We start from the raw sequence: 24,556 nt of genomic DNA, 5'->3' as shown, positions 1-24,556 counted from the left end.
GATATTAGTATATCTAGGTAAATCAATACTATAAAAATATATACTTCTTTTTTATAATACTTTAAAAATTTCTTAGAGTTAGTTAATTTAACTATATTAGTCTCCTAAATAAACTACTAACTTTATATCTAAAGAAATAAAAGAATCTCTAGCTAATTAAATATAGATATTCCTAAAATTACTAGTAAATCTTCCTTAATAATATTCTATTAAACTATAGTATAGTTTATTAATACTTTTTAAGTTTAACTATAATAATTAGTAAGAGATAATAGTATTTAGTAAATATTAAAGATCTTTATAAAATAAGAATCTATAAAATAAACTTAGAGTAACTCTCTTCTAATATAATATAGTTTATATCTCCTAATAAAGTAAATATCTATAATATTAAATTTAGTATATATATCTAAATTAATAAGAAAAGAAGTATTAATATAGATATATAAAACTCTAGAAGTATAAAGTTACTACTAGGTTTAATCCTTTAAGAGAGGAGTTTCTATAATATTAGGGTCTACTATAGGTTCTTACTATTTCTCCAGTAACTAGTATAGGAGCTATAGTATCCTTGTTATTAGTACTTTCTAGTTTAATTTAGAAACTTCCTCTTTTATAGGTAAGTATTTGCTAAATACTTATTACTATTATAAATATAATATCTTAGAATACTTCCTATCTTAAACTTAGTAGAATCGGTAGTATTCTAATATCGATTACTATCTAACTTAGATATAGTATTATAATATAATATATTATTATAAGAATTGGAATATCCTTATCCTTATAATGAAAAATAATGTTTTTAAGTATTATATTGAGATTAAGAAGATAGTAAAGAGGTAGTATAAAAGGATTAACTTACTAGTATTCGGGTTAAATAAAATATTTACTAAACTTATATAGCTAACTAAACTATTTCCTTATAGGTTTCAGGTTAATAAGAGATATATCTATTAATATATTATATAATTAGGGTTAAAAGCTTTATATAAAATAATAGAATATAGCTCTTATTATCTTATAAAGGAAAATAGTCCTTTAAGAACTCTAGATAGTAATAGAAGTCTATAAGTAACTGGTTTTCTCATTATTATATATTATTAAGTTATTTTATAATAGTAGAAGTCTAATTAGCCTAGTCCTATATATAAATTTAGGTCTAGGTTTTAAAGAGATTCTATATTATTTTAGTAGTATATTACTTCTTAGGTAAAAGGTTCCTACAATAGCTATACTAGTAGTTCTAAAGTTATTTATCTATCTAGTTAAATATAAAAAAGATCCGATTAAACTTAATAGTAAATTATTAGAAATCTCTAGTAAATATTTATTATAAATCCTAAAGCTATTCTTTTTACTAATAATATATTATAGATTTAATAAAGTATATAAAGTTCTTTATCTTAATAGTATATTTATAATTATAAGAATTAGATAAAAAATTAGAGTTTTATCTTTATTTTATTAGTTATTTATTTAAAGATAATCTAAACTATCTTTATAGCTTCTTTTCTTAGATTTATAGTTATTATAATTACTCTAAAGCTTAAATTTATTATTAAGCTTATTCTAAAAGTAATCCTATCTATAGTAGAGGGAAAGGTTATTAATTAAATAGAGTTTAAGAAGATATATTTAAATAGCTTCTTAACTATAATTAAAGTTTAAAGGGTAATCTTTTTAATAACCCTTTATTACTACTTTAACTAAGAATCGGTAGTATCTTATCCAGTAGGAGTAGAAGGATCAGAACTTATCAGGGGTCTCTAACTAAAGAACTAGAAACTAAACTCTTTAGAGAATTACTATAGAAGATACTAATACAGATATAGGCTACGGAACTAAGGCGATTTACAGGTAAATAAAGATTCAATTCCTAGCTAAACACTCTTGTTCAGACCTGAGGTTAGGTCTAGGGGGCAACTGGAACTGATCCTTAGGGAGCTTCCCCAGGATCGGGCTCGGCCATACTTAAAAGGCTCCTTACTGAGCCTTATAACATCATCATCTATTCTGGGGCTCTGAGGCCCTGTTCCGTAATAGGGGAATATACTAGGTACTAATTGTGACTCTTTTGTGCGGCTAATTTGTATGTGATGTTAGGTATCTCCTTATCTTTGCTTGTATTTATCAAATCTCCTGTAGTTTAATTGATTGGCTTCATTACCCTTATTATAGCCTACTACAAGTTATATGCTAACGAATAAACTAGGGGTGGACTGTAATGTGAAGGAAAAGAAGATCCCTCCTGTGTGGGGAAAATAGCGTGTTTGGCATGCAAGTTTTCGATGTATTGTGGGCCGGGATGGTCTGTGCGGGAGCCTCAAAAATCGGTGCCAGAAGCTATCACTGTGCCTAACGGCCAAAAAACCTGTGTTATGAAAAAAGGGCTTACGGGCTGTTTTGCGCTCTCTCTTCTTGGCGACTAAGCCTATCGTAAGGAACTAAGCGAATGGCTTAGCGCGGTACATTGAGTCTTGGCAAGACAAGGAGCTTGCGTGATTTTCTTGGTTGTACCGGGAAATTTTGGACCCTAAAAGGGAAAGGTGCTATCCTTTTAGCTCTGTTGCCTTTTTTTCGCTATATGACAGGGGCTGGACAGGGGGCTCTATTCCTTTACATTACATTACTTTGGCCAGCCGATCAGGGCCCTAGCGCCCTTACTCTTTCTGCACACACATGTATGTAATCTGTAACTCGGGACTCAAGGTTGGTTAGTTCGGCTCTCTGCCATAGTGGCTTTCGGCTAGTTCCGCGCACGTCCCTCCCCTCAACTTTTAGGGGTTGTTCTCGTCCAGTGAATGGAAGCGGAGTGCATAGGTGGCCTGACCAAACCCCCTAGAACTGACCTGACCAGACAGGGGTTAAGCAAGGTACACCAAACCAAATCAGGGTGGTACCAAGGTATTTAGCGCAATGGTTCCGAATCATTTCGGAAGCGTTCTACCTATTTTAGTAGATTATATAATAGTCTAGCTCTATATAGAGGATTAAGTTATTTTTAACTTATCCGAATTCCTTTCCCATTACCTCTAAAAACCTTTTTTTTTTTACTGTCCCTCCTACTTATTTTATAACTATTCTAGAATTATTTCGGCGATTTTTTCCCCTCTAGTAATATAGCTAGCTATAAGAAATCTATAAGAAGAGAAGTATTTTAAGAACTATTTAGAATTATTTCGGAATCTAGATATAATTAGTTCCGAACTGCTTCCGAACCGCTTCTAAATAGGTTTAGAAGTATTTACTAAATCTTTAATATTTTCTACTACTAGCTAGGGCTCAGGCTCTATATTAGGTACAGGGTAACGGTTAACCTCTTCTTCAATTTAGGCTATAAAATAGTTGTAGGGGGGAAGAAGTTGATCTGACCAGTCTGATTTGGTAAGAAATGCGCCGTTTTTGCCCCGGTCAGGTGAAGTTAAGCGAGCTCGCTTAACCCCGGTCTGGTCAGGTCAGTTCTGGGGGGTTTGGTCAGGCCACCGATAGGCACATGGAAGCGAGTGTGATGCCCCCTCAGTACCGAACATGGGTGACCAATGTGACGAAGCCTCACATGGCTTTGAAACAGGCGCTCCAGAGTGGTAGAGTCACGTCAGCTTGCTGGCCCAGCGAGAAAAAAAGAATGATCTGCTTTCGCACCGTCGATTTCCACGTCCGAGGAGATAGGCCTGGACCAATGTTCACGCTTCGATCCATGTGGGGTAACTAAACTGGCTGGGCAGGAGAGCTCAAGTCCTCGACGACGCTGGGGTTCCTTGTCTGGGTCTGTTCTCGCTGAACTCTGTTTTTCCGTGGATTTTTATGACAAGAAGACGGGGCCACGAAGGGCCATCCTGGAAGCTCGGACGTCAGCACCCAACAGTGCCAATGTGGACTCGGGCAGTTTGAGGTTTGTGGTGTGTCTGTTCCCTGTCTGGTCAATTTCATGAAAATCGGCAAGCCAATCGTTAACGTTAACGGTGATGACCAGGCCTGGACCACCCCGCACTGATCCTGCCAAGTGTGCGGAGAGGGTGGGTCTGGTACGGAGTCGCTTCTGGGCGGTCGAACGATGGGGTCGAACTGTGGGGTTAGTGTTCCTGGTGGAGAGATTGAAAAGCTTTCAATAAATGTCAATGGTTGAGACGTCGTGTCATCCAGTAGGGCTGGACCGAGTTGGCAGTGATATTCGTTCCCGAGCTGGAGCTGTGTTGCATTCATTTTCAAAGCTTGACAGTCGAACAAGCTTCTCCGGTGAAGCTTGAAAAGGGGGGTTTTGTGTCGCTTGAGGGAATTGCGGGTTGCGCCCGGCGGTGTGCCAGCTGGAGGCTCCGTGCCCGTGCCCGGTGTTTGCTTCATTGTGATTGTCGGGAATGCAACATCTGCCGTCTGCATAGTACCAAGTAGCTCCGGAATGCGGCTCAAGCCAGACCTGCGGGTTGCTGTCTGGTGTGGCTTGTCGAACTTGTGAAACAGTCGTTGACCACTTGTCACCCCGGATCCACATCGGGCAAGGGACTCGCTGACTCGGTATGTCTGCCGGATGGTTGAGTCCTCGGCGATGTTAACAGACTCTGCAAGAAGATCGACATCCTGGTCGACCGAGACCTGAGGACGGCCGTGGGTGCGTCGATGTCGTTGGGAATTCCCGCCATGAGTAAGGGACCAAGCCAAGACGTCATCTAGCTGGGATGCATCGATGCATCGCCGGCATGGCGACAAAAAGCAAAAGCGATCGCTCCATCCTTGGACCGATCCTGGAGATCGAGAACACCCTTTGCCAACAATGGCCTCCGTCTGATGACTCTGGACATTGATAACAATGTGAAGATGTCTGTGCTGTCAAGAATTGGCCGGGGGTTGGGTTGAGCACAAATCTAGCAAGGCGAGTCACAAGCGCTGACGTCTGCTAGCGTGGATGGGAGATGGCGATGGGCGCTGAGGATGGAGAACGAAGGGAGTTGAGGGAAACGGTCAAAACGGATACAGCAAGCCGACACGCGACGCCCTGCCGCGCGTTTGGTGGGGCGTTTCCACGTGGTGAACGCCCATCCTTGGCCTTTCGAACATGATTCCTTCCATTTTTTCAAGCAGTGGAATGCACTCGCACCTCACATGCTGGATTGCGGCAGATTGTTTCATAGGGGCCACCCCGAACGGGAAAGAGCACCCCTCGGAGGTAGAAGATGACTGACTTGCCTGCGCAGACCTGAGCGAGGGAAGCACGGTTTTCGTCTCATCATGGCAGCTTGCAGGAAGATGCCGTTCGAACAGGGCGGATCCTGGGCGACTCCAGCAAAAAATGCCACCCCTCCGTCATCAACGAGTGTAACAGTAGCAGGGGTGAAGGGGGTTGGCATTGCAAGCCAAGTTTACCCGCAAGGGTTGGTTGGGGATGTGTGAAGTTGGAGGGTACGAATAAGGTAAGCTCGTAAGGTAAGTGACTCGGTGGAGCGAGGGCGAGCTTGCCCAACTGCCAGACCCCGCCACAGGACCGTGAGGCACTGTGGAGGTCCAACAGCCTTTGGCGTGTTCTCTTCCCTCTGGAAATAGAACTGTCAAACTTGTAAATAGCCGTGTGGAGATGTTAGGCAACCAACTATCTCGCTTTGTGAGCAAACCGGGCGGAAAGTGCCACTTCGTTTCAGAGCTTCAGACAATACGCGCACATGTACTTCGTACACCGGTGCATTATGCACATGAGCACACACACCTCAACACCGAAATTTCCTCAGATCGCTTCCCTGTCACGCGTGTCTCCCCGGTTCGTTCGTTGCCACCCACCGAGCTCTTGGAGCACAGCCAATTACGGGCCTCCCCAAGTTTCGAACCAGACTCCCCCTGCGTCACCCCGTTTTGGCCGTTCTTTGGTAAACGGAAAAGGGTTCCTCGCTTGGGTTAGTGCGAGCTCACTTCCGCATGGGATCCCACAGATCCCCAGACTGGCAGGGGTTCTCGATGGCTGGCAACGGGTGTGGTTGGTGTGGCTCTTGTGCTCTGCTTCGGGGCCTGCGTCTCGTCCGGGAAGATCTCTTGAACGCTTGTGGGCTTCGGCCCATTTCAGACATGGTCGAAGGATGGCGCTCCAGTGCGCTCCAAACATCCCAGCTAGCCGTCTCGGGTATCTGTCTGTTGTCGGTCGTGCTCCCGGCCGAGTACTTGAATTCACAGGTCCCCTCCTCAATGCCGGTCCCACTGCTTGGGTCGTAGTTAACCATCCTGCTGGAACGACCACATCGTCACATCACGCCCCTCCTCCTTGGCCTCGCTGTGCCTCTCGAAACGACATCAAAGAATAACTCTCACTCGACTTTGTTGCGCCGGCGTCAGCGCCCCATCTTGGTATAATCGAGGACTATTCTCGAATAAATAACCAGCCATCGAGCTGAGACTCCTTTCAAGGCTCGCCCCCAGGGCCAAACACGGGGCGGGCCGTTAAAGACGAGCACCATACACTTTCGATAGCATCAACATCGTCCCATCGACATCAACTCCGCCCCGTGTGGCGCCCCGACGCAGACATGACCACCGTCGATCCCGGCCTGTCGGGGTCGGAAATCGACGTCGTGAGTGTCATCGAACGTGCCACCTCGGTCTTCTCCATGTTGGGGTCCATGGTGGTCATCACCACCTTTAGCTTTTCCCGCGCCTTCCACAAGCCCATCAACCGGCTTGTCTTCTACGCAACGTTCGGCAACCTCATGACAAATGTAGCAACGTTGATGGGCCGGTCGTTTGTCAATGACATCAACCAGGCTGGTTGCCAGCTTCAGGCTTTTCTCATCCAGATGTGCGTCTCCCGGAAGCCGTTTTAGGTTTTGGGGTTCTCGGTCTTGCTGACTGTGTGTTTGTTAGGTTCATGCCCGCCGACGCTTTCTGGATGCTGGCCATGGCCCTGAACGTGCACCTCACCTTCTACTTCAAGTTCGACGCGCGGCAGCTGCGGAGGATGGAAGTGCCCTATTTTCTGCTGTGCTATGGCATACCCTTCATCGTCTCCCTCGTCTTGATCTTCGTCTCGTCCCCTGAAAAGGGCCGGATGTACGGAAACGCAACGCTGTGGTGCTGGATTGCTCCCGAATGGGACATCTTCCGCATTGCTATCTTTTACGGGCCGATCTGGTAAGCACGTGGTTTCATAGGGTAGGGACACATTTGAACCTAACGATGGATATAGGATCGTGATCATGATCACTTGCACTATCTACGTCCGCGCGGGCCGCGAGATCTACAAGAAACACAAGCAGCTGAAGGAGTTCAGCACCAGCCACCACGACCCGGAGCCTCTCCACGCCATCGACGACCTCTTCAGCTCCACCAAAACGACCGAGGTTTATGTCACTACCGAAGTTATCGACAAACCCGGTTCTATCGACCTCGCGCCCCTGGGCGCCGGCGAACGACGTCGATCACAAGGCACATCGCCTCAACGACCGTCCAAAGCAGCCTACTCGGTCACTATTTCCTCACGCCGCCACGGCGAGCCCCACGGCGACAACAACACAGGCGGCCAGCAGCAGCAGCAGCACCACCACCACCAGCAGCAGCAACAGCAGGTCCAAACCACCATCACCGCCGACCCGCAGGCCGCTGGCCCGGGCCTCACCCGCGTCACCACCAACACCCACAACAACAACAACAACAACAACAACAACAACAACCTAACAACCACCACCACAACCAGCACCAGCAGCAACCCGCACCACCACCCCACCAACTCCCCCTCCGCCCAACAGCAACAAAACCCCAACCCCCTCCGCCGGCGCGCCGCCTACGAGGCGACCAACGCGACGTGGTCCTACACCAAGTGCGCCCTGCTCTTCTTCACCGCCATGCTGGTGACGTGGATCCCGTCGAGCGCCAACCGCGTCTACAGCGTCGTGCACGCGGGCCAGGCCTCCCTGCCGCTCGAGTACATGTCGGCCTTCGTGCTGCCGCTGCAGGGGTTCTGGAACGCGATTATTTATTGTGTGACCTCGTGGGGGGCTTGTAGGATGTTGGCGGGGGATGTGCGGTCGTGGTGGTCTAGGGTGGGGGTGCGTTCTTCTTCCTCTAATATGAGGAGAAGGCGGGGTGGTGGTGGCGAGGGGGAGGGGGTGGGGATGCATTTGGGGAGGGGGCCGTCGAGGAATAAGTTTAGGGTTATGGGCGGCGGTGGTGGGGGGAGGGGGAGTGATTCCAAGACGTACGAGACGGAGAGCATGACCGAGCTGGCTGCGAGTCGGCCCGGGTCGAGTGGCAGCCCGACCATGGTGGGCGGGACGACGCCGATGCCGCCGCCGCAGACGGCGAAGATGGGGGTGTGATTTATTTTAGGTCGGGCGGCGGCAAGGTGGGTTTCGTTATTTTTTTATTTTTATTTTTTACCTACCTACGCGAGGATGCCATGCCGGTTGCTTGCGTTCTTTTCACTTTACTTACTCTAATCGGATGGGTGGTGCCTTTGCGCTAGCTGGTGCCTCTTATGGTTTTTGTAATTCTACCCCGGGCTGAGCACATGCTCGACAGACTGGACCTGTATTTTTTCTTTCTTTTCTATCATCTTAGGTGGTTTTGGTTGGGGGATGATGGCAACGAAAATTAACGGAAAGTGACGGACGGTTGACGGCAATGGATGGCATATACCCCTTTTTTCCTCTTCTATACTTATCAACTAATGAACAAATTGGGTTGGTGTCTTGTTGGTTTCCTCAATGCATCACTGCAATGCATGTCGCACCTCTGCGAGTGATTGATTGGGCTCGGAAATGCGGCAGCTGTTGGGCGGGCAGAGGGAACGAGAAGCTGGATGGTGCGTGTAACCAAGTGCGTCCATACATAGGAAGGCATTTCAAATTGCTTGACTTGCTGACATCCTCCTGACGAACTGCATCGGGGTCCAATCCGATTTGCGCTGTGCCTTGTGCCTGGGCTGTGCCTCGCGGGCCGATGTTGTAACGTTAGCGACGGGATGGATATTGGACATTGCGGGAGGTAAGGACCTGACAGACTGTGTACGAGTAATATTTGTTCTGGCCCACGAGAAAATAATTACTGTGTAATCTGTACCTTAGTGAGGATAAATGGAAGCATCGACTTGCCCACTGAGGGCGTTCAGGTCGTTGCAGGGCCAAGGCAAGCCACGTTCAGCCAAGATTGGCCAAGTCCTTCGGTTACTCGCCGTTTTCTTCTCCGTTTTTGTTTTGACTGCCGATGATGCGAACCATCTCACGAACCGCTGCAAGCCACCTCGGTCATTATCCGAACCGCGTCTCACGGACTCCTGTCGCCAGGGAGGCATGCTGCCCAGTTCCCGTCTTGCAACCGAGTTCGTGGCTTGGTCAAGTTACATCAACGCTCTGACCCTTTTTTGACCAAGAATTCAAGAGCCAAGACTCTCGTCTTTCACCGCTCACCAAGTTACAGGCAACTGCCGAATTGGCCAAGAGCACCGGACCACAAGACGCCGTCGCCCCCAATTGCGAAGACCGTGACGATGGAACTCTGGAACTCCGTGTCGAGCAAACAATTCGAAAAACTGCAACAACAATCATCTCCCGCCCTGTTTCCGTGACCATTTACCCGTCCTGTGGTTGGCTGTCAAAGCAATATCGAGAAGGTTACAGCCGATGGCAGGCTACCCCATCTCGTCGTCCCAACAGCCCTGCCCATTGTGCCCACCCTGCCGCCATGCTGTTTTCCGTGGATGTGGTTCTGCCGCTCTCGCTTCTGCAAAACAAGACTCTGCAGAGGAGCGCCGCTGCGACCTTCTTCGGCTCTGCCGGCCAGGGAGCAAAAACCCGGTTTGCTGACTTTACGACGTCGTATCCAGGGGGTTCGGCTGACTGTGTTTCATGAAGATCCAATATGTCGAGCCTGATCGGGCAACTTCATCGCGCCTTTTCCCTTTCACCCTGCACCGCGTCGATTACATACACAGTTGGTAACTTTGTACCGTGTAGCTGCCCCTGAATATTCGGGTACCGTCAGCCGAGAAAATCTCCGTCGTATCCGGCAATGAGAACAGACAGACGGCAAAACCAGTTGAGCCCCTGGGACTGTGTCAGCTGGGAAACCAAGAACTGGTGATCAGCAACAGGGGCGTGACAGAACTGTGCCAACGGAACCATAGTTCCGTTCTTGTCCTTCACAGCCGAACTGGCAACTTCTCGGGCAACAATAACAACAGAGCCAGAGAGATTATGTATGATATTCTAAATGCACCTCAACCACTACATCCGCATAACTTGATGTCGGCGAGAAGGTGTGAATAGTCCTACCCAGCCCCCAACGCATATCAACACCTCCCATCAGTGACACCCCCTTCACAAACTCTCCTCCCTATACAAACCCAACCGCCCCCACCCCCTTCTCCCCATACAACAAACCCCCATTACACCGTCTCACTCACTCCCCCTCAACAACGACCCCCCCCTCCCCCTCAACCCTCACCACAAACTCAAACCCCACCCTCAAATTCTCCGCCCCGCTCAACGCCCTCTCCACCATCGCCTCCCTCCTCTCCCCGACCAGCCGCCTCAGCGCCGCCACCAGAAACCCCCCGACCACCTCCACGCCCCACCCCTCCGGCACCAGCTCCAACACCTCCACCACGTCAAACCACCCGCCAAACCGCTCCAACAACGCCCCCGTCTGCACCAAACGATCCTCCGCGTCCGCCAGCGCGAGGAACTCCCCCAGCAGCGCGCGGAACAGGCGCGTCTGCTCGTCCCACGTCGGCGGCAGGTCGCTGCCGCTGTCGCGGCGCTGGCGGCGTTGGCGGCTGGTGCCGGTGCCGGTGGTGGCCGGGGTGAGGGCGGCGGCGCCGCGGATGCAGTAGGATACCGCCGTGTCGTGGTCGCCGAGGCGGTGGACGAGCAGGCGCAGCGCGGTGGTGTGGTGGCGGGCGCGGGAGGCGAGGATGATGGATTCCGGGACGAGGAGGGGGTGGTCGGCGGGTGGTTGGGGGTTGGGGGGGAGGCCGTTAGTGGTGGTGGGTGGTTCTTTTACGGTGGTGGTGGTGGTGGTGGTGGTTGCGGTTGCGGTTCCGTTTAGGTGGGGAGGGGGTGATGATGGCGGGAGGGCGGCGAGGGAATCGTCGATGCGGGCGCGGATCGCCGTCACGTCGTAATCGTGGCCGCCGCCGAGGAGTTGGAGGAGCCGTAGGCGGCTCTGCCAGACCTCGTCGTTGGGCGGCGCGTTGTCGGTGAGGAAGTGGAGATAGGTGGGTTTTGGTGGGTGGAGGGCGCGGTAGGTGTCGTAGGAGGCCGCGATGTTATCGCGCGAGGCCGGCGACGTCTGGAGGTCGGTGATGACGATGTCGAGGTAGTAGGTGATGAGCTCGTTGACGTAGGCTGTGTTGCCCTTGCCGAAGACGAGGTGTTCGAGGTAGTATTTGACCGCGTCCGGCGCCTCTTCTCGGAGGAGGGCGACGATCTGGGCGTGCTCGAATTTCGGGGCTTTGCCCTTTTCGTCCGTGAAGACTTGTACGCCGAGCTTGGGGTTGCGGCTGGCCAGCCACAGGCCGTATTCTTGAACCAGCGCCTGGTTGCTGATGTTGGAGAGGTAGCTCCTCAAGCGCTGCTCGCCATCGCCTAGTTCACCACCTCTATCTTCCTCGCCCTCAATAACACGTTTCCATGTCCCTAGCACGTCTGCCGTCATCTTGCGATGTTGATAGAGACGGCTGAGGACGAAGAGACGGTGGTATGTCTCGAGTAGATCCACGGCTCTCTCAAAGCAATCGACGCCGTGGTCGACAAGCTCGTATAGGTCTTTCCGTACCGAGCCAAGTGTGCCGGGCTGACCTATTGGTGTGCTCTGATCGAGTTCTAAGAGCACCAATAGTAGGGACGCATCCACTGTCCGGAACACCTCGTCCGGTATACTACCAAATCCCTTTTTCTTCCTCCAGGCCGAGAGGAAGCGTCTTAGAAATTGGAGGACGTTGGGCGGCAATGAGCTGATTCCTTGTATGACCAAACCGTCCGTCTCGGCTGAGATGTAGCTTTCAACAATACTCTTGATTCCGCCATAGATCCATATCCCTCTTCGATTCATAACAAGCTCGTTACGCAAGGCAGGTATCAAAGACAGGACTACCCGGGCGTCCAAATCCCCGTTAACAAGGTTCTCTTCCATTGCCCTCGTTTCGGCATCCGTGAATGGCGGCTCCGGCGACCTTAGGAACGTCGTCAGAAGCATGACACTCGCCTTCTGCTTGATGTAACCCAGGGTCATGAATTCAAGTTCCGTTGTCGGTTCCCGTTCCTTGATGGTGTCGAGTAGGGAAAGAAGCTGCCGCCTCGTCTCTGTGCCGTTTGTGGTTGTTTGCGGAGCCTGGTGAGCTGCTAGCTCCAGCACAGAATCTAGTTGCGTGAGCAATGGATTCCGCACCGCCCACCATATGTTGTCCCCAGCCCAGACAGCTAGGCGTGATGATGTCTTGGCCAGTCGTCGCACAAATTCCTCCCCTTCCTGGTTCCTCGTGGCTTCCCACCCTGGGGGTAGCTGTTCGTCGTCCGATTCGGGATCCCGGTCGAAGAGTGCATTTTCCTGGGTAAGGCGTTGTAGCGACAGGGCCGTCCGAGAATCGCTACTCTTGAGGGACATGGTCGGGGTTTCTGGATGGCCCTTGAAGGGCGAAAACCGCCTTTGGCATAACCGCTCGACGACGTTCTCGAAGACCATCTCTTCCTTCTGTAATAATAACCGGATACCAATCGGGGTGCCAGCTGTCGACTCCTTGGAGCTGTCATCGCTCACCTCCAACCACCACTTTTCTGGCTCGTCTTCGCCGTTGTTCACGTCACAGCGCTGGATCTCAAGGCCGTGGTGCAAGCCGTCCTCGAATTCTTTGGTCATTGACGCAAGGACATAGCCCTCCTGAGCACCTGGGGATGGGAGTGAGGATGAGAGGTCGGCCGAGCCCCCGTCAACCGCGATCTCACGCGGGTACCTTTCGAATTCGAGTGTGGGGCGCGTCGGGTCTCCGTCGAGGTTCACAAACATGCCGATGCCTGGTTCAAGGGGGCCAGTTCCGGTGACAAGGAGGAACTCTTCTGCAGTAGGTGATACGATGTGGGGTTTCAGGAAGACGGAGCCGGGCCCCGGAGATGGCGTTGACCGCACCGGAGGTGTTGCTATCCTAGGTGGGGGTGTTTCTTGTACTGTTAGGAGGTCTCCGGGGTCACGCGGGGGGGCGGGCAATGGTTTGTCTGCCGGCCCTGGGCTACGCGAAGGTGGCGGGGCGTCAGAAGCTTGGAAGACGGTGTCCTCTGCGTCTCCGGGCCGCCCACCGTTCCGACGCCTGCCTGACATAAAGTTCCCCAGGCTTGTGCTCCTAGAATGACCTTGGGCGTTAGCTGGAGCACGCGTAGTCGCCGATGATGCGCTCCGGGCCAGGCCGCCGTCTGGGGCGCTGGCAATGTTCTGAGTCTGACCAAAACCGCCATCCGGCTGTGAATTGTCGAGTGACGATATGGTCATAAGCGGGATTTTGAGTTGGCGGTCAACATCCAATAAGGCATAATTCCTCGAGTCTGCGACGCAAGCAATCGAGTCTCTTCGTATCGAGAGGGTGCTTCCGGCAAAATCGATTTTCTGGAAACCGCGTCAGATAAATTCCTCAAAGAAGAGTTCAGGCAGCTTACCCGAAGCACCCGCGCATCTTCTTCCCCTATTCTGACCACCTGTATCCGACGATTCAGCGACAAGAGGATGGTGACCCCAGCGGCTTTCTCGTTGCCGCCATCCCCGCTCTCGTTCAAGTCCACGCCGCCGATCCAGTTGCAGTTCCTGACCTGGGTGGCGCCAAACACGGGGCTCAGCTCGGGCAGCGAGTAGAAGGTGACGGTCCAGTTGCATAGGACACAGGCCTTGCCCACGCGTGGCAGCAAGAGGATCTGTTGCACGCCCGGCCGTGAGCCATTGATGCCACCCGCGGGTTCGGAGTATACTGGGGGAAGACGAGAGGCGAGAATAAAGGTAGAAGGGCCGCTGGGGTCGCTAGGGTCGGGAGGGATGCGGAAGAAGTGCAGGAGTTCGGAGGCACTGGTGCCAACATAGAGGTTGCCGTCTAAGAAGACGATAGTTAGCAAGTGCCCCAGCCATTTTCAACCACAACCAGCCTGCGCATACCATAATAATCGACGCAGTTTATCTTGATATCCTCGTCGCTGCCGTCGGCGGACAGGGGCACGTCGTGGAGTAGCGGGCGCAACGCATAGGGTCGAGCGCTGGGGGGTGCTGCCTGGCCCTGCTTCCTCTGCGGGTCGGATGCCATGGCGCATCCCGAACCATTGTCGCCCGGCCGTGGATTCGGGGTCGCCGTGGGATACGGCGCCGGGGGGGATCAACCGAGTTCGGAGCGGAGCGGGTGTTTATGTCGGCGTGTGTCTTCCGGGTTTTCTAGAGAATGGAGGGACGGGAACCCGGAACCTGGAAGTCGTCGTCATGCAAGGGCCGGGCTGGGGAGCTCCAGGCGCTAAATTCTAGCATGGGGGAGCAGCGCAGGGCAGCTGCTCAAGCCCCTGTATCCCGCGGTCCACTTGCGCCTGGGCGAACAAGCCCCACACCCAACCGCAGTTCTCGAGGATCAATCAGCCTTGGCGCTGTTCCAACGGCCACCTTACACAGTAACAGCTTCGCGCCGACCTTCAACAACCGAAGGAACATTCCATAAACAACGGCAAGGTTGATGTCAGCCACACCACCACACCGGATCCATAACCGTCCACGGTAGCCTTTCTGCGGATTGTGTGAGCAACACGACGCAATGGCCGAAAGAACTAGCTCAGACGCCCCCGGGCTCGGGACACCCGCGCCGCCATCACCAACAACCGACTCCGGCACCGTCAACAAGTTCCAGAACGCCATTTCGCAATGGAGGAGTGCGCATTGATTTCTTATCGCGTTCAGTCAGAGACGCATCTAACGCGCATCTAGGTCTCGACTTCACCACCCTCGTCTCTAACCTCGACAACACCGCCTCCGAGATCGTGGCCTTCCAGCGGGACTCGACCGTGCAGAGGAAGGATTTGGCGCAAAAGACGAAAGACTTTAGAAAGCTCGACGACGCAAGCAAGCTTACCGAAATCAAGGGATTGCTCAAGGGTACGCCCTCGCGCTGGAGCTACGTCGACTGTCCTTTTCGAGACTAACAGGATACAACAGCCTACCAAACCTTCATCGATCTACTGACGACCAGCTCCAAGTCCGTCAACTCCGCCTTTCTACACACATACACATCGCTGTCCGAAGCGCCGGATCCGTACCCATTACTTGAGGCCTCGGTGGATTCGATGCTTGTCTCGGAGGACACACTGCCGAAGCTCACCCAGGAGAACCAACACTTGCAGGACAGTGTTTCCCGGCTGACGACCCAGCTCGACGACACAGAAGCTCGACTCCAGACGGAACGCGATGCGAGGAAAAAGCTAGAGGAGAACCTCGAGAGTAAGGTCAAGGAGGCCGAGGAGTCGTGGACCGCCGTGGTAGAGGAAAAGCAGGATAATTGGTCAGCAAAGGAGAAGGCGCTGGAGGACAAGATCGAGAATCAGGACCGCCTGCTGAACGAAATCAAGGCCAGCTACGAGGTCAACCAGCGACTGGGGAAATCCGACGATACCGAGGAGGGCCGAGGGCACGTCACGAGCGCCGAGCTGGAGATGGTGCATTCTGACTTGGAACGGACGAGTACACGGCTTGCCGAGGTTGAAGCCCGCAACGAACAGCTGCGTCTGGATCTGGCCCAGGCCAAGTCACAGGTCCCAACTCAAGCCTCGGTCAACCTGGAAGATGAGCCCGGCTACCTGCGGGTGAGGTCGGAGAACTCGTCTCTCATCCGGAAACTTGATGCGGCGCGAGTGGAAAAGGAGGGCCTAAAGAGGGATCTGAGCGTCAAGCTCCGGGGGCTTGAAAGAGAGGTCGGCATGCTAAAGGACGAGCGGGACGGCCTCAAGGCGAAGGTTCAGAAATGGGGCGACTACGAGGAGGTCAAGCAAGAACTGGAAGTTCTCAAGAGCATTGAGTTCTCGACAGGCGATGACGACGAAACGCGGGATATCGGTGGGGGCGAGAACGGCGCTGCAGCCCCGGGCAAGGGAGACACACTCGAGCAGCTGCTTGTGGCCCGAAACAAGAAGTTGAGCGACGAACTCACCATTTTGCGTGTGTCGCATCAAGATCTACAAAGCAGGCTGCAAAATCTGCAGGAGGAGCTGTCACGGACCAACGCTGAGCTCGAGAAATCGCAAAACCTCAACGAGAAGCTCGAGAACGAGCTCTCCACCGTCCAAGCCGAGGCGCCCAATGCCTTCCCCTCAGGCGCTTCCGTTGCGGGCACCTACGTAAGTCGCTACGCACCCTCCATCGCGCCAGGCCGTAAAGGAGGACGAACATCACCGACCTCGTCCATCATCAGCGGCTTCAACCCGCGCGACTCGTCCGACGACCGACCACCCATGGGCGGCGGCTCAGGCATCCTACCCATGATCACGGCGCAGCGCGACCGCTTCAAGAAGCGCAACACGCAGCTCGAGCAAGAGCTCTCGGAAAACCACCGCACCGTCTCCCAGCTCCGGCAGGAGATCGCCGCCCTGCAGCGCGACAACCTCAACCTCTACGAAAAGACGCGCTACGTATCCACCTACAACCGAACAGCCGCCGTCGTCGGCGGGGGCACGGCAACCACGTCCTCCTCCTCGGCCTTCGCGGCCAACCCCAACCCCTCCTCCGTCTCCCTCACCTCCTCCCCCCACCTCGGCGGCGGCGGTGGCGGCGGGCCCACCAGCCCCGGCTCGGCGCCGCTCGGCCTCGACCGCTACCGCAAAGCCTACGAGTCCAACCTGTCGCCGTTCGCGCAGTTCCGCGGCCGCGAGTCCGCCCGCGCCTACAAGCGCATGAGCCTGCCCGAGCGCGTCGTCTACTCGGTCACCCGCATGGTCCTCGCCTCCCGCACCAGCCGCAACCTGTTTGCGCTGTACTGTCTTGCTCTGCACATGCTGGTCTTCTGCTCGGTGTTTTGGATGGGGACGGAGGATGCCGATCGCCATGCCATGGCCGGCGGGGCCGCGGCGGCTATGGCGGCGCAGGCGCCCGGGGTGGATTAAAGGGGGGTGGATGGGGGGGGCTGTTAGATGGGTGGGGGGGTATGAGTGAGTGGATGGAATTCCTCCGGGGGGCTGCATGGTATGGGTGGATGACGCGCGGTGGATGACGCGCAGGCTTTTGATGGCTATTTCTGTGTGTACATGTGCCTAGATATGTGTATAAGGTCTTTTGTATGGTATGGGACGGGAGCCATATGAGTGGGCGTTGGTGTCCTACAATCCCGGAACGGTGTGGTGGAGGGGAGGCGGCCAGCCGTCTCGGCGGGCGGCTGCGGAGATGAGCCCCGGGGATTGGCTGCGGCCCGGCTGGTTGTGATTGCTGCGTTCCCGCTCCGCGTGGTGTCTTTTCATGGCGTGGTCGATGGCTTGGGGGGATGGGATGTTCGATGCTGGTTTTTTAACTTCATGTTAGGAGAAGGCGGGGCGTTGCGGTAGCTGGAAAGACGACAGCGGTTCCATGAGAGTAGTCTCGCGAGGTGGAAAGTTTGCGTCCACGCTCAATAATGCATATATCAGGATTTCACCGTGTATAGGATAAGTATCATGGCCGCGTTGAACTGCTAGCTCATCCAAGAGGCGTCTATCTTTAATCACAGTTTCCGGTTGCAACAGCGTTGGAGATACCTCGAACCAGCGCATCCGCCACACCCGTAACAGTCACTAGTAATATCATAATCAATCGCAACACTGAACCCACCCAAGAAATTACCCGTAACTTCCTCAGCGCCTTCACAACACAGCCGAGGCCGACCCACCACCACCACTCGAGAACGTCGGCGGAACAACAGGTCACGTACAATAACACGTTACAACTCGCGCTCTCTGCCCTCCGCGACAGGCTCCCTGCCGCCGGCCGGCTCGGTCAGTGTTTCTACTAGGCGGATTACCACGCGTAAGACAAGCAAGGCCTAGCGGATGGGGGATCTGAAGGGGGGCAACAGGTGGCGCTCAACATGTTGATGCCGCGGAGACAGGATCAGTCCAATCTCCCGCACGTCCACAACCTGGTTGACGTGTTACTGCAGAGACGGGGCTGTATCACGAGGCCGAACGGGAGGGGAGGGTCGTGAGGGGGGATTGACTGGATGGAAAGCTGGGGGAGGTGTCGCCGCAGGCGCTGGGCACGTTGACGGTATCATTAAGCGGACGGGGGAGGATATTCCGTACGCTGCGTATAGGGAAGAGCAGCGCGAGCTGGCGAGGGAACTTTGGGATGGGTTAAGAGGAATGAATGAAAAGAATTAGACGGGGTGTGAAGTGGATGGATCGTCATGTTTGTCGGATGGGTAAATGGCCCTCGTCACCAAGGTAGCAAGGGTAATCTGTATGTTCGGAGTTACCTTTTGGGTGAAAAGAACTTTGCAAGTATACAGGCGCTGCTCTCCCAGCGGTGACGACTGTGTATTCGTCATGATGGGTTACAGACAGGCGCCGACCTCAAGACCCAAGGCATGGCAAGGCATGGCAAGACCACAACCGACAAAAGACATTTCCGACATTTCCGTGTTAAACACCGCGTCGAGAAGCTGATGGGTTGCTTCTGGCGCCTTGGCCGGCTGGGCATTACAGCATATGTAAGTGCAAGCGAGCCGAGATGATTTGGAGAGGCCGAAACGGCAGACCTTGCCCGTCCCAGGCGCCCGCACAACATGTGGGTGTGGAACCGGAATCGGCACCGGACGCAACCACGGGAGTCGTACGTAGCGACCAGGCCGCAGCAGTGGCCAGCGTCTATTCCACGGACATTATCTGGCTCGCTAACCGGTAGGGTTGCCACATGGCCGGCGGGAGGCATCCAGTAGATGGGGTTGGCGGATGAGGGTTGTTTTGAACTTTTGGAAGAGGGTTGGACGGAACCTGGAAGTGGGCATGTGGTGGTCCACTCGGAGGCCAAGCTTTTACTTGCCCGCGGCTAGCCATTGCTTGCGACCGGGCCCGGACGCGACCTCTTACGACACGCAGCTTGTTCCGGCCGCGAGGTGAACGTCACCTTCCTGGCCTGAGATCTCACCCTACCGATGTCTGATAGGTTGAATGAGCCCCAAGATCTGTGGAGTTCAAATCCCTTCCAATATGGGAGATGCCAGGAAAAGAAGCGGATGTTGACAATTCCGCTGCGGGTAGCTATTTACCTAAGTCCCAAGGCAGTTTTTGACGGAAGGCTACCACAGGATAAACTTAATTTTATAGCTAATACGGCCTAGCGGAGTACGGGGCACGCGGGAGAGGTGCAGGAAGCGATCGGGAATCTGGGCGGATCGATATTGCGAGCAAAAAAAAGCTGCTTGGCAACGAAAAGAATGGGTTGTGAACTCGGAGAGACGACTTCCCGACGACGAACGTTGATGCGGGCGGCTAAGGCTGCAGGGTTTGTGAGGTTGGGCGCGGCAAACTTTGTGGGCAAAAATAGCACAAGCCAATGGAGTTGGAGAACTTCGTGGGCTAAATTCATCCCAAAGCGGGGAAATTAGCCCAATTTCCTCACGATCTGTTCTGGACGAGCAATAGCGATAGTCTCACGCCTTCCGTGCCAATGCGATTTTGACTTTTGATCGTCGCTGTCAAGTTCATCATCCCCATGGTTGGGCGGCCTTGTGAGATGTCCCAGTGATCGGGAGATCTACGATCTAACGGGATTGCGAGTAACTTGAGCGGCACAGTAAACACGCTAGAACAGATAACAGAGAAGGTTGGGAGAAACTATGGTTTGTTGGTGTTTTTGCGCATATTCTCTTCTGAATGGAAACATCTGCTCGTTTGACAAGCAGAGCTCGGGAATCGGGCATTTACTACCACCTACTGCGTGTGTCCACACACTCTCGGGCTCAACGCTCCGAGGAAACCAAATAACCAAATAACCGACCGTTGAGAGGATTAACGAAATTTCTCAGATCCGTCCTACCACATCGAGACATGTCCGTGAATGCTGGGAGGATTCCGCCGAATCCATTCGTTGAGTCTTCAAGAGCAAACACCCGCTTAAGAGGAGGGGTGTGTGGATGAAACCTAAAAGCAGGCGGTGGAACGGCGCTTGCCAGGGGTCAGATGAACAGGGGTCAACCAACCCCTCCAATGAATCCAACAGCCAGTCAAATGGCAGCATTCAGCGTCAAGACCCTCGTCCCGCCGCCGTTTGCTGTTCGTTCGGCGGCTGCCCACCGGACTAGCGAGTCAATGGATTCTCGGCCGTGGGAGCGCGGGACCTGGCGGGACGAGTGCGACCCGCGGGGCTATCGAGGCGGCTGGACACACTAGCCTTGTGCCGCCATGTCCGGAGTCTTGTATAATAGTCATCCAACCTCCCTCAAAGCCCATCCAAGTCATGATGCTCATACTCTGTCTCACCTCTATCCTCCATATATACATCCCTCCCGGATAAGCCTCCTCTTTTCTTTTCTTTTCTATTAGTTCCTTGTGTTCTCTGCTCTTCGGTCTGGGTTTCCTTACTCGTCTCGTGATACCAATACCTCCTCGATCTGCGATCGACTTGACTGCCGGCCACTCGACCCAACACATACACTACACAACCACAACCATGCATGCCTCACTACTCTTCGTATCGGCACTAGCCGCCTCCGTCTGGGCTGCCCCTACCTATCCCAAGATCGACAAGGCTGCCAGCATCCCTGACAACATCCGCACCGTCTCCGAATATTTCAACATGCTCGCCTCGAAGGTGCAGGACAGCCGGTTACTCGACATCCCGCCAGTCTGCGATCTCTCCCAGGTCTCCCTCCCAGCCGGTAAGCACGCCACCTTTTTACCCCCCCCCCCCCCCCCCCCCCCCAACCCCCGATGCTAACAACCTCCCCCACAGGCGCCGCTGGCCTCCCATCACCATCCCCAGACCTCCACCTCCAACACATCGCCATCGGCCGCGGCACACAAAACTACACGTGCGATCCAGCGGAACCCGAGGCGGCACCCAAGGCGGCGGGCGCGCTAGCAACGCTCTTCAATGCGTCCTGCCTGGTAGCGACGAGCCCGGAGCTGGCCAACGCCCTCACACGGGCGGCGCTGCACTTCGAGGTGGCGCAGAGCGACGCGAGCGAGCAGCTGGCGCCGTCCAACATCGGGCTCAGCGGCGTGCACTTCTTCACCGACGCCACCACCGCGCTCTTCAAGCTGGACGTCGCGCCCGCCCTGCAGATCGGCGAGCTGCCCTGCGGCAAGAACGCGAGCGTCGCCGCCCCCGTCGACGCGCCCACCGGCCTCAAGGGCGAGGGGGCTGTTGCGTGGCTCAAGCTGGATGCGAAGCCTGGTGCTACCGGTGGCCTGCAGGAGGTCTTCCGCGTCGAGACCGTGGGTGGCAGCCCCCCCGCGACTTGCAATGGCTTGCCGAGTACCTTCGAGGTGCAGTATTCGACACAGTGAGTTCCCCCATCTTAGCTATCCGTCTCTTGGAGTCGAAGAAGACATGGTGCTAATGAGATGGATAGGTACTGGTTTTATGCCAAGTAAGCCCTCGGAGAAGTGTTGAGGGATATGATAATGTCGAAAAGGCTGTATATCAGGAGGGTCTTGGTCATTGCATTGTGTGGGAGTTCCGGTATTGGGGGTATTTTTATCTGGGAGGGTCAACTTTTTAATGTAGCGTTTCTGTTCTTTTGAGGGCGAGGGCGAGTGTGTTTGCCAGGAGCAAAGAAAACCGGAGGGAATGACAGTCGACCTCGGTTTAGGGACACGCGCGCTTACTATGCCTTGCACATATTGCCGAATGAAATAAAGTTCACATATAAAGCTCGAAGCCTGTGTTCTGGACTGTGATGATAAGGGTCGGAGAGAATGGATTACAGATGGCACCGCGGTAGGTTGTTCCCAAGGGCGGGAAAATGAAAAATGGTGCCAGGGTTGATCAGGGTTAGGTACCGGTAGTTAAGTGAGGAGTGAAACATCACGTGGAGAAAAATATCCCGAGTGTCCGGTTCAACGCAGCAAAAGACCAGATAAAATAAAGTACACGAGTTACAGCAGCAGAAAGAGAACGTGCAGGACTCATTCAAGCTGAGCCGTGGTTGGTCTAGGAGGGCAAGCAAATCAGGCACATTACATACCTACACGGCTACCTGCGCTCCCTACCTAACCTTAGCCTTGCTAGAATTTCTTGAAATGAAGAAAGGGCGGCCCGCCATCTCACTCGCCTTCTCACGACGATTTTATTCTTCATGCCGGAATCTACCACCGAAGGCTTTTGGTTCCCCGGCGACGTTGCTTGTCGCAAGAACCTCACAACAATATTATTTTCCTCGCCCACAACAGCATCCAGTACATATCGCTTTCTCTGACCTTACCGACACATACACTGGGAAAAACCAACCGTTTGATCTCCCGGTTACAAAGAGGCCAGCGTCGACCCCCGATCGCCAGCATTCTCAAAGAGTGCCATTAAATCCACGCCGGTGTCAGGCGCGACAAAAAAGTGCGTCCCAAATTATCTTCGTTTTTCCGTCCGATCGCTAACTGGTAACCAGTCCCTGCGCGATTCGAACACGAGAGGATCTCACAGAAGTTTGGTGAGCCTGAACGGAACCCAACCGGATCACCACGTACCGAACGGGCTTCGTATTCTCTACAACATACCAAAATGGACCCGAGTCAACCATGGAACTGGCGCCAACGGGGCCAGGGCCAGGGCCAGGGAGAACATACCCCGCCAATACCTAACGTTCCGAACCCATTCGGCATGCCGTTCAGTATGCCACCGAATTTCAACACCGGGTGGATGCAGCCGACATTCCAGAATCCCTTCTCTCAACCAGGCTTCCCTCAACCAGGCGAACCGCAGCAGCAAAACGACGGTAGGGCTTGGGCTTATGCTACGTTCGGCCTCGCAGCGCTCCCCCGGCCATTCTCTCAAGGACCCCTCCAGCAAAACGATGGCAGAGGTCAGGGTCACGCGCCCTTTGGTCGCGCAGAGGACCAGCGTCATTTCTCCCAAAGTAACCAAGCCCGCCCGCAGAGTGATCGCAGAGGCCGTGGTCAGGCGCAACCCAGTCAACCACCCTCGTGGGGCCCTTCTCGAACTGGCCAGCCTCGCCAACGGGACAGTGCTCGGCGCCAGGGCGAAGGGGACTTTTATCGCCCATCGCCTCAATTCGCTGCCCCCCAAACCAACCAGGAGAATCGACAGTATGGGGGCGAAGCCCGGGGAGACGGTGAGGACCACCCCTCACGTCGCAGGGAACGGCAGCGGAACCGAAGGCGGGCCACTGCTCCTGTGTGGAATTTTCCCGAGAACCCCCCTCTTCCCTTCCCCATGGACAGCCCAGCCACGGGCCCCTTCCGTTCTACCAGACCGGTCCGGCAGCAGAACAACCAGCTCACCACCGGGGGAGGCAACCCTGCCTCGCTCCCACCCCGTCCCGACACCAACACCAAAGTCAAGAAAAAGAAGGGCGGACCCCCACCATACGTCGCGCGCGCGAACGCCAACAAAAGCCTCCAGCGCAGCCCGCCCAGCGCCACCGAGATCCGCGACACCATCTCCGCGCCCTCCGCCGCATCCGGCGGCATCCCCGAGCCCACAGCTGAATACCTCCAACGCGCCTCCTTCATGACCTACCGCCTCACGACCCCGCAACCCATGCTCGTGGTAATCGACCTCAACGGCACACTCCTCTTCCGCCCCAACAAGCGGCAAGCCTCCGCCTTCGTCGAGCGGCCGCTCGCGCGCGCCTTTTTGCAGCGCTGCATCGACAGGCACCACGTCGTCATCTGGTCGTCGGCGCGGCCCGACAACGTGCGCCGCATGTGCGCCCAGCTGCTCCCGCCCGCCTACCTCGCCCGCGTCGTCGCCGTCTGGGGCCGCGACCGCTTCGGCCTGAGCCCGGACGACTACAACCGCCGCACCCAGTGCTACAAGCGCCTGACCCGCCTGTGGGAGGACCCCGTCGTCGCCGCGTCGCACCCGCTGGCGGCGGCGCGCTCTCCCGGTTCGGCCGAGGGCGAGGGCGAGGGTTCCGATACGGAGGGCCTGGGACCCGGCGAGAGTGTCGGCGGCGGCAGCGGTAGTGGGGTGTGGAGCCAGGCCAACACGGTGCTGATCGACGACAGCGCGGAGAAGGCGCGCAGCGAGCCGCACAACGCCGTGACGCTGCCCGAGTTCGCGGGGGACCTCAAGGAGACGCCGCAGGTGCTGCCGCTGGTGGAGGAGTACCTCGACGCCCTGTCGTTCCAGGGCGATATCAGCACCTACATCAAGGTCCGGCCGTTCAAGATGGGGGAAGGCCAGCCTGTGGCGGTTGTGCAGGAGTCGTCTTGAGGAAGGGGACGTCAATTTCTTTTTTTGGGGCTAGGCTGTGTGCGATGGATGGGAGGGCGCTATCGCTGCTGTGAAGGAAAATCGTAGAGGGAGCATTGTGCCATATGTGAGCGGGCGATATATGAGCGGGAGCTGCCCAACAGTTTGGAGTTTTGTAGCGAGACTTGATACCCCTTGGAAGTTAGAGGAAGGAATACACACACGTCTCAAGCACTTCGTT

At 54.1% G+C, this 24,556-nt stretch overlaps 6 protein-coding genes across 6 annotated transcripts; 5 read left to right on the top strand and 1 right to left on the bottom strand.

Annotated features, from left to right (window-relative positions):
• The first annotated feature begins 5,499 nt into the window (after positions 1-5,499).
• Positions 5,500-6,395, top strand: B0H64DRAFT_116780 (uncharacterized protein). The gene has a single exon (XM_062797879.1). The coding sequence runs from the start codon at positions 5,655-5,657 to the stop codon at positions 6,282-6,284; it is 630 nt and encodes a 209-aa protein (XP_062660575.1). The 5' UTR covers positions 5,500-5,654; the 3' UTR covers positions 6,285-6,395.
• B0H64DRAFT_116832 (uncharacterized protein) lies at positions 6,396-8,443 on the top strand. The gene is made up of 3 exons (XM_062797880.1): positions 6,396-6,775; positions 6,841-7,107; positions 7,163-8,443. The coding sequence occupies exons 1-3, from the start codon at positions 6,507-6,509 to the stop codon at positions 8,289-8,291; spliced, it is 1,665 nt and encodes a 554-aa protein (XP_062660574.1). The 5' UTR covers positions 6,396-6,506; the 3' UTR covers positions 8,292-8,443.
• Positions 8,444-10,208: 1,765 nt separating this feature from the next.
• Positions 10,209-14,438, bottom strand: B0H64DRAFT_338737 (uncharacterized protein). The gene is made up of 3 exons (XM_062801186.1): positions 14,104-14,438; positions 13,617-14,041; positions 10,209-13,566 (listed from the first exon to the last, which is right to left on the bottom strand). Exons 1-3 carry the CDS (start codon positions 14,246-14,248, stop codon positions 10,372-10,374), a joined length of 3,765 nt encoding a protein of 1,254 aa, XP_062660573.1. The 5' UTR covers positions 14,249-14,438; the 3' UTR covers positions 10,209-10,371.
• Positions 14,439-14,600: 162 nt separating this feature from the next.
• On the top strand, positions 14,601-17,082 carry B0H64DRAFT_116772 (CASP C terminal-domain-containing protein). The gene is made up of 3 exons (XM_062797878.1): positions 14,601-14,855; positions 14,911-15,078; positions 15,139-17,082. Exons 1-3 carry the CDS (start codon positions 14,741-14,743, stop codon positions 17,073-17,075), a joined length of 2,220 nt encoding a protein of 739 aa, XP_062660572.1. The 5' UTR covers positions 14,601-14,740; the 3' UTR covers positions 17,076-17,082.
• A 3,312-nt stretch (positions 17,083-20,394) lies between these two features.
• B0H64DRAFT_116756 (uncharacterized protein) lies at positions 20,395-21,457 on the top strand. The gene is made up of 2 exons (XM_062797877.1): positions 20,395-20,818; positions 20,893-21,457. The coding sequence occupies exons 1-2, from the start codon at positions 20,611-20,613 to the stop codon at positions 21,447-21,449; spliced, it is 765 nt and encodes a 254-aa protein (XP_062660571.1). The 5' UTR covers positions 20,395-20,610; the 3' UTR covers positions 21,450-21,457.
• Positions 21,458-22,020: 563 nt separating this feature from the next.
• On the top strand, positions 22,021-24,549 carry B0H64DRAFT_431060 (uncharacterized protein). Its single transcript, XM_062805948.1, has 2 exons — positions 22,021-22,494; positions 22,547-24,549. The coding sequence occupies exons 1-2, from the start codon at positions 22,185-22,187 to the stop codon at positions 24,334-24,336; spliced, it is 2,100 nt and encodes a 699-aa protein (XP_062660570.1). The 5' UTR covers positions 22,021-22,184; the 3' UTR covers positions 24,337-24,549.
• Positions 24,550-24,556: the final 7 nt, after the last annotated feature.

The sequence above is a fragment of the Chaetomium fimeti genome (assembly GCF_033439085.1).
Source record: "Chaetomium fimeti strain CBS 168.71 chromosome Unknown B0H64scaffold_3, whole genome shotgun sequence".
Classification (NCBI taxonomy): Eukaryota; Fungi; Ascomycota; class Sordariomycetes; order Sordariales; family Chaetomiaceae; genus Chaetomium; species Chaetomium fimeti.
Note: the sequence above shows the minus strand (reverse complement) of the source record. Positions and strands in the feature narration are given on the sequence as shown.